Source organism: Megalobrama amblycephala, linkage group LG2 (assembly GCF_018812025.1).
Source record: "Megalobrama amblycephala isolate DHTTF-2021 linkage group LG2, ASM1881202v1, whole genome shotgun sequence".
NCBI classification, from domain to species: domain Eukaryota; kingdom Metazoa; phylum Chordata; class Actinopteri; order Cypriniformes; family Xenocyprididae; genus Megalobrama; species Megalobrama amblycephala.
The window spans coordinates 32,899,199-32,912,858 of NC_063045.1; the positions used below are offsets into that span (position 1 = coordinate 32,899,199).

Consider the following 13,660-nt stretch of genomic DNA (forward strand, 5'->3'; position numbering starts at 1 on the left):
AGCTCGCTTCAGTGCAGGCTCGGCAAAAGTGTGCATCGAGGGTGCATATCGGCCACAAAGAGGGTGCATCCTTCTGAAACCTAAAATGACAAAGGCCCTGCCCCTGTCCCAAATGGCACACTTTATGTGCACTTACGGTCTTTAGGACTTACAATGACTGCCTTGTGCATGTGTCCGTTAAGTCCACGAGACCATAGGGTGTCCCATTCGTTGTTTAGCTTTCATAAGGGTGCTTTGCAGCAGATTTCTACCCGACAGTCAAAGCAGCATTTGGCTACGTCACAAAAGTGTGGACTCGCGGAGGAAGACCGCAAGGGTTTAGGGTGCCATTTGGGACAGGGCTTAATGGGACACCCTGTAGTCTTGTGGACTTAACATGTGCACACGGCGGCCATTGTAAGTCCCCAAGACCGCAAGTACACATGAAGTGTGCCATTTTGGAGAGGGCCTTACTCTCGTCTGTTTTCAAGGCGAGACGTTTGGCTTCTTGAACCTTTTTGATTCATTCCAGTGAAACAAGTCTTTTGAAAAAAAGAATAATTTAGATTCGTTCACTGATTCATTCAGTGATCTTCATATTCATACCAGTAGGTAGTGACAAAATAGCGTTATGATGAGACTTTATCAAAATCTGTACTAAGGATTTTCGTCACAAAGATCACTGATTGTTTAAATACATTTACTTTTCAATTTAAAATAGACATTTAAACGTGTCTATTTGTCAATTTAAAACGTGAAAATGGAGGGTTTTTTTTCTATTTTTAAGTTTGAATTATTAAATGTATAACTTTACTCCCCATACACTATCACGTCACGTGGTTTTTTCACTCATGAGCTCATGTATCGATTACACTGGTCTGACTGAACACACTGAACGTGACAAAACAAGAACAGAAAAGGTAAATAGCCGCCATTTCTCTGAACAGAGTATATAAACATCTTATGTTCCCTTTTAATTTTTACATAAGCCTGTTGTTTGATCATATGAGTGTTTTCTGAGTTTTTGAACAGTATCAGTGAAGTTCACTGAACTTCACACGACGTCATCGGTTAGCAAAGCAACCTAGCCATTTACAACATACTTTCGGGTTTTATACTGAATATTTAAGAACTTACTTATTACTGCTGTTACGAAATTGTATTTTATAGCAAATGTGAAGACTTTACTTTTATTCTAAAACCTATCGTTTATTAAAAGACGCCTATAGATGTGGCTATAGATAAGATACATCTGTTGCTTTAAATGTAAGGTTTTAATTAGTTGTTTTTTAATTATCTTGATTAGGTTTTTAAAAAAATAATTGTTTTTACATCGTCCACGTTGACGTTGATAGTTTTTTTAATATATATATAACTTTTATCAGTGATAATGTGTTATGGTATATTGTGTCATTTATTATGCTCTGGATTACTGTTTGTTGTATTTATTTTAATGGATTTAAGAGGTCATATTTTGTTCTTCGTCTGTTGTTATGTTAATCTTTCATCTTTCAACTTTCTTTCTATTTAACTGTCCACGTCAGGTAGTTCCTCTTTAATTTTATTCATTATAAACACTGGCTGTCAATTGATTACATTTGTTTTTAAATAAAATTAATTGCATATATATTGTATAACTTCCAAATGAAATTGATTCATTACATTATTGTGGCAAACGAAAGCACTGAATAAGCATTGTGTATGTGTATGTGTGTGTGTATATATATATATATATATATATATATATATACATACATATACAAAGCTGATTCCAAAAAAGTTGGGATACCTGTACGAATTGTGAATAAAAACAGAATGCAATGATGTGGAAGTTTCAAATTTCAATATTTTATTCAGAATACAACATAGATGATATATCAAACGTTTAAACTGAGAAAATTTTAAGGGAAAAATAAGTTGATTTTAAATTTCATGGCATCAACACATCTCAAAAAAGTTGGGACAAGGCCATGTTTACCACTGTGTGGCATCCCCTCTTCTTTTTATAACAGTCTGCAAACGTCTGGGGACTGAGGAGACAAGTTGCTCAAGTTTAGGAATAGGAATGTTGTCCCATTCTTGTCTAATACAGGCTTCTAGTTGCTCAACTGTCTTAGGTCTTCTTTGTCGCATCTTCCTCTTTATGATGCGCCAAATGTTTTCTATGGGTGAAAGATCTGGACTGCAGGCTGGCCATTTCAGTACCCGGATCCTTCTTCTATGCAGCCATAATGTTGTAATTGATGCAGTATGTTGTCTGGCATTGTCATGTTGGAAAATGCAAGGTCTTCCCTGAAAGAGACGATGTCTGGATGGGAGCATATGTTGTTCTAGAACTTGGATATACCTTTCAGCATTGATGGTGCCTTTCCAGATGTGTAAGCTGCCCATGCCACACGGACTCATGCAACCCCATACCATCAGAGATGCAGACTTCTGAACTGAGGGCTAATAACAACTTGGGTTGTCCTTGTCCTCTTTAGTCCAGATGGCATGGTGTCCCAGTTTTCCAAAAAGAACTTAAAATTTTGATTCGTCTGACCACAGAACAGTTTTCCACTTTGCCACAGTCCAGCCTTGGCCCAGAGAAAACACCTGCACTTCTGGATCATGTTTAGATATGGCTTCTTTTTTGACCTATAGAGTTTTAGCCGGCAACGGCGAATGGCACGGTGGATTGTGTTCACCGACAATGAGCCCATGTTGTGATTTCCACTACAGTAGCATTCCTGTATGTGATGCAGTGCCGTCTAAGGGCCCGAAGATCACGGGCATCCAGTATGGTTTTCCGGCCTTGACCCTTACGCACAGAGATTGTTCCAGATTCTCTGAATCTTTGGATGATATTATGCACTGTAGATGATGGTAACTTCAAACTCTTTGCAGTTTTTCTCTGAGAAACTCCTTTCTGATATTGCTCCACTATTTTTTTGCCACAGCATTGGGGGAATTGGTGATCCTCTGCCCATCTTGACTTCTGAGAGACACTGCCACTCTGAGAGGCTCTTTTTATACCCAATCATGTTGCCAATTGACCTAATAAGTTGCAAATTGGTCCTCCAGCTGTTCCTTATATGTACATTTAACTTTTCCGGCCTCTTACTGCTACCTGTCCCAACTTTTTTGGAATGTGTACATTTTGGAATGTGTAACATTTAAAAATTGTATTTATTTATTTATTTTTTGTTAACGATTAATCACGATTAATCGTTTGACAGCCCTAATATATAATATAATATAATATAATATAATATAATATAATATATATACACACACTCACACATACATACACTGTGTACCAAATTATTATGCAAGTGACATATCAGTAGGATTTCAGTGCAATAAACATTCAGATTTAAGTTTTTCATAGAAAGTGTTTGTTTGTTTTGAAAATATATTTCTATACCCACTATAAAAGTTTCTCTTTGTGAGCTTTGGTTCGGGGGGCTGAAACTCAACTTTATGCACAACTGCCAGCTTGCATGGAGAGGTTCTTGAGACTCCAGCGGCTTCAAATACCCGTTTGCTGCTCAACATGGCTTTTTTATAGCTGCCCTGTTAATACAATTTATTTGTTTGACAGAAACTAACAAATCACCCACAAATCTTTTGACAGTTTGATGACCTCTATTCAGTTTTCATAAAATATTGGTTGTTTTTTCTGCCTTTTGCAAGACATTGCACCATTTCATGGTTTTCAGAAAGATCTTTCTTCCTCCCCATATTGCATGAGAAGAACTGTGACTGATGATGTGAATGATAATTGATAATGTGAAACAACCTCTAAGTAGGTTTTCCATTTACCTAAGAAGACCTGGAAAACTATTTAACAGACCTGTCTGAGATTGATACCAGTTATTTAAAAAGAGATGAGAAATAAAACAAACACTTTCTTTGAAAAACAAAAATCTGAATGTTTATTGAAATTCTACTGATATGTCACTTGCATAATTATTTGAAACACAGTGTACAGTAATTGTTAGAATTTTTGTCACCCTTGGTAAATATGAACAAACCCTGTTTGCTGCACACTTTCAGGTGCACACGCTTCAGAGTTAATCGCAAACTCTGGATTAAACCTGAGTTGACCGAGAATGTTTATACCCATTGTGAGCCCATTGAACCTGATCTTAAACTCAGAGTTTGTTCACCTAGCTTCATGCAACAAACCTCAGAGGAACATGGTTGGCAAACACCACTCTAAAATGAGAAGTGGTTCACCTCGCACAAAAACGTGTCACTGCTTGTAGCTGTTATGATTCTTGTATTAATTTCAACTTGTGTTCTGTTACTTTGTGTTCCCTTTGGAAAACAAACCAACATGTAAATTAGGGCTGGGCGATATGGCCAAAAAATCTTATCTCAGTATTTTTTGGTTGGATGGCAATATACGGTATATATCTACATTTTTCTATTTTCTAAAAAAATCTGTATTTTAAAAAAAAGTATTTAATATCCTGCCCAATGTTGTCCTACAAACAATGTTCATATTGAAGGCTATGAAAACAAATATAGTGAATATAATGCAAGCTATGCTATATAATGGGCCTTATTCATGAAACTTTAGTAAACAAATGAGTAAATTCCAGAAAACTGTCCTCCAGATTCACAAATGCTTCACAAATCACAATCTAAAATATATTTTTTTTAAATTCACTAAACTAAAAATGAAAATAAATAAAAACAAATGCACAGATTAATTATATTAGCTTACATTTGAGTACACCATTACAATAGTTTCTTTACAGTTACTGCTAACATAAAAATACACTTACTTGTAGGTTTAAATTATACATAGCACATATATTGTCTAACAACAAATAAATGTGACCACAAATAAACAACAACAACAACAAAAAAACATCAGTTTTTGAGTGTAATGTAATGTGCCACTGAATGTTATGTAACAAAAATACCCCCCCCCCCCTTTCAAAAAAACAAAACAAAACAAAAAAAAAACAGAATAAATTTATCATGGGGCTCTACAAATACTGCATTAACAGTGGCATCTGTAAATCTTTATCTTTGCATGATGCTGCATGCATGCCGCCGGTAGCTGTCAGTGTGAGTTAGTCCAACATTGACCAGCACGAGATAAACAAAATTAGGACAGTTCGGAGGGTAGCAATGTATTTTGTTATTTGTTAGTGAGTTAGATGGTAGTACATCCACAAAAACAAGTAATCAGAGTCTGGCTGAAATAAACAAACAAAATAAATAAACAATTAGGTTGTTTATGCAAAACAAATTATAAGTATATGTTTTGTATTGGATTACATTGTAACACATGGTAAAACAAAAGAAACTTATAATACTAATATAAACATATTACAGTATGTACATACAAGTCTCTCTGTAATAGGCTACTACATACTAGGCAATACTTCACTTTGCTTCGTAGACAGAGTCTGGAATGGCATAATAGAGAAGTGTTTTCTCTCTCGCTAGGGGACGCTTGTCTGAAGTTTAAAATCATTGGTTACCCGTAAGCCAATCAGATACGTTTAGTTATGACGTATGTTATCCGCCTGTACAGCCGCATCGAAGCACAGACATCATGCATCGAACTCAAATCTATGATTGAACTTCCACTGTAAACCTGTTGTAAACACATGATGATGTGAGCGAAATACCGGAGTGAACATGGCTGTAAACGACTTTTGCAGATTATGCGAAGTTAATGCATCCCGAAGTTTGCATCCCGTGTCTCGTTTCCCATTTCCGCGGTCGTTTCAGTTTTCGATTTCTTTAACCTACAATGTAAAACTCGGCGCTTAGCATCTACGTCACGGCTCTCAGCCCGCCCTCTGTTCGTTGATTGGCCCGGCTGTTTCCAGACCGGTGGCAAACACAAAGCTCTGACGCTGTATCAGACTGAGTACAGAAGCGAAATGAAATTGAGCGGAAGTAGGAAGTCTGACGTAGTCAGGCTAACTACATACAACACACTTTGGTCTTTTTGCAGACCTTTGACATTCACAAACTGCTATATTACACCCTGCATGAAAGGTAATATTTGAAAAGCATAAAAGGGGCGCTTTAATACTGCTACTGAAACAATGACTGCAGAGAAAGCCTTGCAACACCCTCAAAGTCACGTCTCTCAACTATAGACCCTTTTCACATTTCCGGGTTTCTCAGAAGCGAAAGTCGTCATAGATGGGTAAAATTCTATAGCGGTGAATGAGAGAATACATTAAATATATTTTTTGTGTTTCCATTTGCTCAAATAGCAAAAGAAAAACTCCACAACAGTGTTTTCATAACTTTCAAAAACAGGAAAAAAAATAGAGAGCAATTGATAATGGCAGTCAGAAGAGAGAAAGATGTCATTTTTACCGTCACTCCCGTAGCCAGTGTATTATTTTTTTTTTGTAATTTGATGCAAAGGTAATATAATACTAAGTATAGTGTTATAAATGTACCTACATTTTTTTAAAAATGAAAATATAAAAAACTTTGCAGGATTTATGATATTGATGACCGTTAAAACGCGTCATCCCAGTCTGTGAAAAGGGTCTATTTGTAATCACTCACAGTTTAAAGTGTCTTTCACATCCTGTGATGTTGACACAGTGCAGATTTTTAAACATGGAAGATGAAAATGGCACAAAAGTCCCAAAATTAAGTGTTTCATGACCCTTTAAGGTTTGTCAATCTCAATGTTTTCTTTTCTGTGACTTAATGAACATCAACATTTCATTGGTTAAATGGTTATATACTTTTAGGTTCTCTTACCTTATTGTACAGCAAAGAGGCAGTAATGAATTTAATCAAATGTCACTATAAGCATATATCTGAGATTTTAGGAGAAATTGATTCAAACACAATACACAACACACTAATACAAGGCTGTCGTTCTGGATTGCTCTTGAATTGAAATACACGGTTGTATGCGTCTTTAAAATAAAGTGCTTTCAAATTGAATTGTATTGTATTTATACCTCAACAAAGACCTAGCTTGAGCTTAAAATGATGATTATGCTTGTGTCATAAGTCAGAGTGATTTTAACGTCATTAAAAAGGCAATAACTAAATTCCCAGTGAAGAACTACATTACCCATGAATTCTGAAAAGAGCTCCATCAGAGAAGCTGCTGTTACCATGGGAACGGATACTGCGTCAAAAGAGCTCGGCAACCGCCCACTCCTGTGAAGCATCGTCAATGATGTAATCAGAGTCATTCTCCCAACATTATACTATTTATATATTTGTGTAAGTTTGAATTTTAGCAATAAACCTAAATGATGTTGTTTTTGTGAGCATGAAAAGCCAGTAATTTTGTTCTAATGTCGTTTCTTATGTTGTCAGTCTCCAACACTGACTGCGTGGGCGTAGCCAGTATGATTTCACGCTGTGTTGCTGCGTATGAGAACTAAGGGCTGCTTAAACATGGATGGATCAATGTGGAGAGAGAGACTCATGGGGACGGTAACTATGGTAACTGATGGTGAATGCCTGTGGGTGTGCAGCGGTTACCATAGTTACATTCTCCTCAAGTCTTGGGTGTGATGATGTTGATGATGATGTCAACCAGCATGCTAGACTGTCTCTCTCTCTTCTCCCGCTCTTTCCCTCTCTCTCTCTCTCTCTCTCTCTCTCTCTCTCTCTCTCAATGAGTCAGGCTGCACTGAAGCGGCTGTTCGTCTCTTTTCTCGAGTTCCCTCATTTTCTGCTGTGCTTCAGATCTTAATGTGATGAGCAAGTGAGGTAGGCAGTCTGTTATGAATTTTTGTCTTTTCTCCTTCTCATGGACTCTATTATTCTGTCTGTGACAGTGTGTTTTATGCAAGTATTAGCAGAGAGAATGCTTCGTGACGAGCAGCTCTGTATAGTGCGATTGTTTGAGTGGATTTATTGCGTCAGAGATAATTTATTGCGACTTTTGAGAGACTCTGCCGTGTGGCAGATTGATATTTACAGGATGATCAATGGTGTATGGTTGAGAAGGTGCAGGGATCATTAGATATGGCTGTTTGTTTCTCAGAGTGGTACTTGTCTACATCCATCCATGATCCATCCTCATCAAAAAAATGTTGGCTATTTGGGACAGATTTCTCTGAAAGTAAAAAGTATCATGGGCTGCTGAATAGTAGATGTATCCATGGATTACAGTAGTGTCCTTTTCATTTACTTGAGATTGTAGGCTGTAAGTTTCACATTTCATAACAGGTATGGATGACGTGCAGACTTGCGCGTGTGAGATGATTCATACCTAGTGAATGCACAATAGAGGATGCGCCTTCTGATTTACTGCTTCTGTTTTGATATTATAAAATGGAAGATGGGGTCAGTCTGTGACGGCTGTGCTAATGTATTTTTATGCTGACCTTTTTCTCTTTTCCTCACAGTACTGATACCATTCCTATAATAGTAGCTTAAATAGAATAGGCTTAAATAATGTATAGTAGCTTAATGAAGAGTTTGAGTGCAAGTGAGCATTTCCCACTTATTCTAATTCTTAAAGGAAGAGAAGAAGGGCCTAGTGTACTGTACAGAGGTGGCTTTTTAAAAAAGCAAACTGGGACCTTTTTCAGTCCTGTTTTATGTGAGATATTTATAATTTATAGTCCATATCAAATTATACTGTTCCATAAATATCAAACACATTTGTCTGGCATGGTTCAAAGACAACTGGTTGGTCTACAAACCTCATCTGGAGAATCTAAAAGAGGATTTTAAAGGTGCAATAGGTAATTCTCTACAGAAACATTTTTTGTTATAGTGGTTGAAAGTCTCCTCATTTCCTGTTAGCAATCACTGTTAAATGGCCTAAATATATTTTTTTTTAATAAACGTATTTAGTTTGTGGAAGGAGTAGTACCATACCCTCATGCACTCTGTTCGCGTAGACATCTTATGTTTCATGCTGTGAAGAGTTTAATTAGACAGACGTCAGTCACGGAGCACTGCAAAGAAACAGCAGCACCCTCAAAGTCACGTCTCTCAACTATAGACCCTTTTCACATTTCCGGGTTTCTCAGAAGCGAAAGTCGTCATAGTTGGGTAAAATTCTATAGCGGTGAATGAGAGAATACATTAAATATATTTTTTGTGTTTCCATTTGCTCAAATAGCAAAAGAAAAACTCCACAACAGTGTTTTCATAACTTTAAAAAAACAGGAAAAAAATAGAGAGCAATTGATAACGGCAGTCAGAAGAGAGAAAGATGTCATTTTTACCGTCACTCCTGTAGCTGCTGTATTAGTTTTTTGTAATTTGATGCAAAGGTAATATAATACTATGTATAGTGTTATAAATGTACCTACATTTTTTTAAAAATGAAAATATAAAAAGCTTTGCAGGATTTACGATATTGGTGACCGTTAAAACACGTCATCCCAGTCTGTGAAAAGGGTCTATTTGTAATCACTCACAGTTTAAAGTGTCTTTCACATCCTGTGATGTTGACACAATGCAGATTTTTAAACATGGAAGATGAAAATGGCACAAAAGTCCCAAAATTAAGTGTTTCATGACCCTTTAAGGTTTGTCAATTTCAATGTTTTCTTTTCTGTAAGCACTGCAAAGAAACAGCAGCCACCTTTTACACTTCCCACTGAATCAAAATGACGAGCTTATGCTGCGTTTATGCCATAACTACCATAAATAAGAGAGATGGCAACCCGTGACATTCTAACCGGAATTGTTCACGTCCTCAGACTCAGAATTATGCGTACATGTCAACAGTATTAACACCGAAATGAATCATCAGCAGTCAGGTACAAGCTCTCTAAGTTGTTTATGTTCATTATTATTTTAATGTTATGTGCTTTGAGACATGAGGTAGTTTAACACCGTCTCTTGTGACGCTTTGTCGAGAGCAGCTGTGTGTGTGTGCCTTCATGTGTTTTGGAGGAAACGTGGCTTTGGAGATGCTCTGAAGGGAGGGTGGGATGTTATGATTTGAAAGCTAGCTCGCTATTGCTAGCCTCTCCGAAAATTCCTATTGCACCTTTAAACATCTTGGAACAGACTTTTGCAAAATTCCCCTTCCTCTTCAGCTGTGACTATATTCATAGTATATCACAGCCTTTTGTGCCTTATTGTTTCTGTTTCAAAAAGTATATTCAATTTTCAGATTTTCGACGTGTGCAGTTATGTGAAAAAGGGCAATAATAAAGTAAATAAAAAATTCACAATAAACTAGGCATACAGATATTCATTTAATTTAGCATTTCACCAAAGACGATAGATAAAATGCTATATAATTTACTTAATGTGCATTAATTTGTTAATGACTTGTACAGAGGTTTATTGTTTTAAAATTTTGACATTTGTCAAAATATGCCAATTTATTCCACAGAATATCTGAGGCAATGAGTCTGTATTTGCTGTGTCTATTAGGTGTGCATTTTTTTGATTATCATATGGCCCAGAAAGACCAAGCAGCTCCTTGGCAATATGTTAATTGTCAGCAGTGTCTGTCAAGAGGATTATTTCAGCGATTAGTTCAGCTTACATTGAAAGACTGTAAGCCCGTTTCTGAAAGCCTTCCAGTTCTTCTCCGTCTGGTTGTTTTTCTGCCATTTATTTATCTTTCTTTGGTTAGGCCTCTCCTCATCATCATGAGACATCTGCCATTACAAAAATGATATCAGTCACGATTAGCATGGAAGCGTCTGTTTTTGCATCCCATTGACTCTGAATGTGGACATATTGTGACGGTGCTCTCAAGATAAACACACGACACGTTGAAAATCCACTCAGCTAATACCTCCCATAATTCCCAGTGGCTCAGCCCTGGTCATTGACATTTCGCAGAGAATACCTCTGAGTAATACTTATTCAAACTGAAAACTTGCAGCAGAGATATTCAGTATAGTGCAGCCCCACTAAAGTGACATCTCCAGACACTATGCACTGCTGAGGCCCCTTTACTTCCTGTGTCTCCTAGGGAGCAAGCCGAGAGTATTGTTATGGGAATCCTCTTTGATTAGATTATTGTGTGCTCTCTCACTTCCCCTCTCTCCACCCATTCCCCCTGTCTCTCTTCAGAGACAGACTCTATACATGTATATTTCATGAATGTTGGTAGGGGATGTAAGAATCAATCTCACTGATTATTCTGAAGTGCTGGACTATATATTTTTAAAAGCAGTATTTTATTTATCTATTCTCTAATTTTTTGACTGCTGTTTTTGCAGGTTGTGACAGAAGCCGGATGTTGCATTTGTGATATGCTCTGCCTGGCGTGAGGAGCAGGAAGGCTTTTGTCATTTTCTTCATCTCTTTTGGTGGTCATACCATATCTGGACAGCCCTTGTTTCATTCAGAGTGGATACGACTGAGACGTGGACTGTTTTTATGGCACTTTTTTGAAGAGATTGAGCAAGTGAGGAGAGCAGAAAGAGAGAATCTGAGGAGTAGGAGAACCGTAGCAGCCCACAATCGCTGAGTGTTGCCTTTGCTTATGGCGGCAGGGCAGGATTGAAGCGGAAAACGCATCGGCTTACTTTCAGTTCTATTGTTGATCGTTCTTCTGTCCGGTCAGAGATGGGCATGCTGGTGTGCGGCATATTTGTGTTTGCGCTCTTCTTTCAGTGCCACAGTCACAGTATCCAAAACTCCATGCACAGGTTCAAGAGGTAAGACAATTAATTTTCTTGAAGTCAGCATGGAATATATATATATATATAATTTTGACCTTTTGTTTTTTCATCAAAACTGGACCTTCCAGTGAAAACGACAGACTTGTCTCTGGTGACGTGTGTAGGACTTTTCCAGTCATTTAGTGCGCTTAAACCCCGCCCCCTCACAGTCCACTGCAAGCTCACATTTAGTTTTGAGTGCCATATCCACATCTCAACATCCAATCAACAACTGATGCATAGAACCAAGTCCCTGCTCTACATTTTTTTATTTTCCAATAATCTGTGTCACTTAGATGTACATCACAATGCTGAAGAAAAGATTACAGTATCGCTTATTCCTTTATGGTGACACTTTAAGGGGCTGTTTACATGACACCATTTTCAACTAAAAACAGAAAACTTTTTATGCGTTTTGGCCATTCATTGACACGACAACAGCGTTTTGGTGGTCTGAAAATGCAAACTTTTAAAAATATGTTTCAAAGTGCAAGTTTTTGAAAACGGTCTCCGTGTAAACAACAAAAACACAAATCTGTGAAAACAATGCCATCATGCACATGCTCATTACACTTTCAATCTATAGTGTTTTATCGCCATTTAATGGCCTGCCAGCAGAATACAGCGTATTTAGTCGTTTTCACGGATTCGTATGAATGGGGATCATTTTGACAATGGTGCCAAGTCGTTACTGAAATTTTAAAAATGTGGCACTTTGAGCACTGTTGAGTGGATTCATAAACGCCTTTGATTGGCCATTGTGTTCATGTGCTCAACATATACTCTGTGAATAGGTTACAAAGATCTACTCACGGGAGCATTTGAAAGCACACGGAAGTGTTTGAATTTGAAAGCATTTTGAAAGCGGACCGGTCCGCTGATAAACGGCTGCTTTCAAACGCTCCCGTGTTAATTTGTAAGTACTTGGGTGAAGAGCGTCAAAGATGTCTATTTACAATATGTTTTTGAAGTGTTGATCATTGTAGCCAATCACAGACATATCTGATGAGCGCGTGAACAGAATGGCCAATCAGAGGTGTTTACAGATCTGCTCAACAGCGCTCAAAGCGTCACATATTTAAAATATTAGTATCGGTATCGAAGTTGGTACTTTTGACAATTTTTCACTTTTTTATTTTTTTATTTTATTTCATGATAACAATATATATAAAAATTTTATATGTGTTATTTTTGCATTAAATAAAGTTTTTATGATACCAACATTTTTTGATATTATTAGAGCTTCAGGATTAATCGTTAAAAACTCATTCCAAAATGATAACGATTCGCCTGTGTCTATTAAACCTTTGACAAAATCGCAACGGAACAGATCTTTGTTCGTGCTGCTACTGATCCAGAACCCTAGCAACCACATAGCAATGAATGCACTTACACATTTTTTCAGAAAGTCTTTTTTTATTGTTGATAGGTTTCAGGAAAATGCCTGGTCAGACCCTAATGACTGCTCGAGGACCAGGCAGCCTTTTGTCCTGTCCAATCCATACAATTTTTCACTCGATATTCGCATACCAGGAGTGATTCCAACAGAGGTAAGAGTTCTTTACATCTTCTTTGTAATTTGCGCATTTTTTTAAAGTTTATTAAACCCACTGTTTCATCACCAGTTAGTTTTCACCACAGTTTTGAAAAATGCTAAAAAATTGGATGGGAGGGGAGACCGACAACAAAACAACGGCTTCTGATCATGTCAGCTATATTTCAAGTTATTTTCCCACAAATTCACGCTGCAGTTCACCATTGCACAAATCAAAATTAACACATATATTATGATTTTGTAAGTTCATTGTACAGTACACAAATACACACAGCTGTAATTTAATGCACAATAAATGTGCAGCCATTTGCATTTGTACTCTGTATCAAAAAAGTTATGAACACGCTTTAGCATTTTTTCGCAGTTTGAAGCATCTGCTATAGGACAGCCTGAATAATTAAAAGCGTCTTTTAATAAGATAATGACACACAGTCTCATGAATATTTTTTTGACACTATGAGTCATTGATGTACTATAGGCATGACTAAGATTTTAAAACCAGAAGATCAAAGTAGTGCAAAAAATTAACCATTTT

The 13,660-nt window shown here is 37.0% G+C and overlaps 1 protein-coding gene across 3 annotated transcripts in view; it reads left to right on the forward strand.

Moving 5' to 3' along the window:
• The first annotated feature begins 815 nt into the window (after positions 1-815).
• The window catches only part of pam (peptidylglycine alpha-amidating monooxygenase), a 56,169-nt gene continuing 43,324 nt past the window's right edge, over positions 816-13,660 (forward strand). Inside the window, exons 1-3 of one of the 3 annotated variants that reach the window (XM_048171317.1) lie at positions 816-899; positions 11,127-11,567; positions 13,000-13,120. In XM_048171317.1, the coding sequence (XP_048027274.1) occupies positions 11,476-11,567; positions 13,000-13,120 (213 nt within the window). In that variant the 5' untranslated portion in view covers positions 816-899; positions 11,127-11,475. Of the gene's footprint in view, positions 900-7,538; positions 7,690-11,126; positions 11,568-12,999; positions 13,121-13,660 lie in introns of those variants that run through there. The other 2 variants (XM_048171310.1, XM_048171322.1) reach the window with 2 other exon arrangements.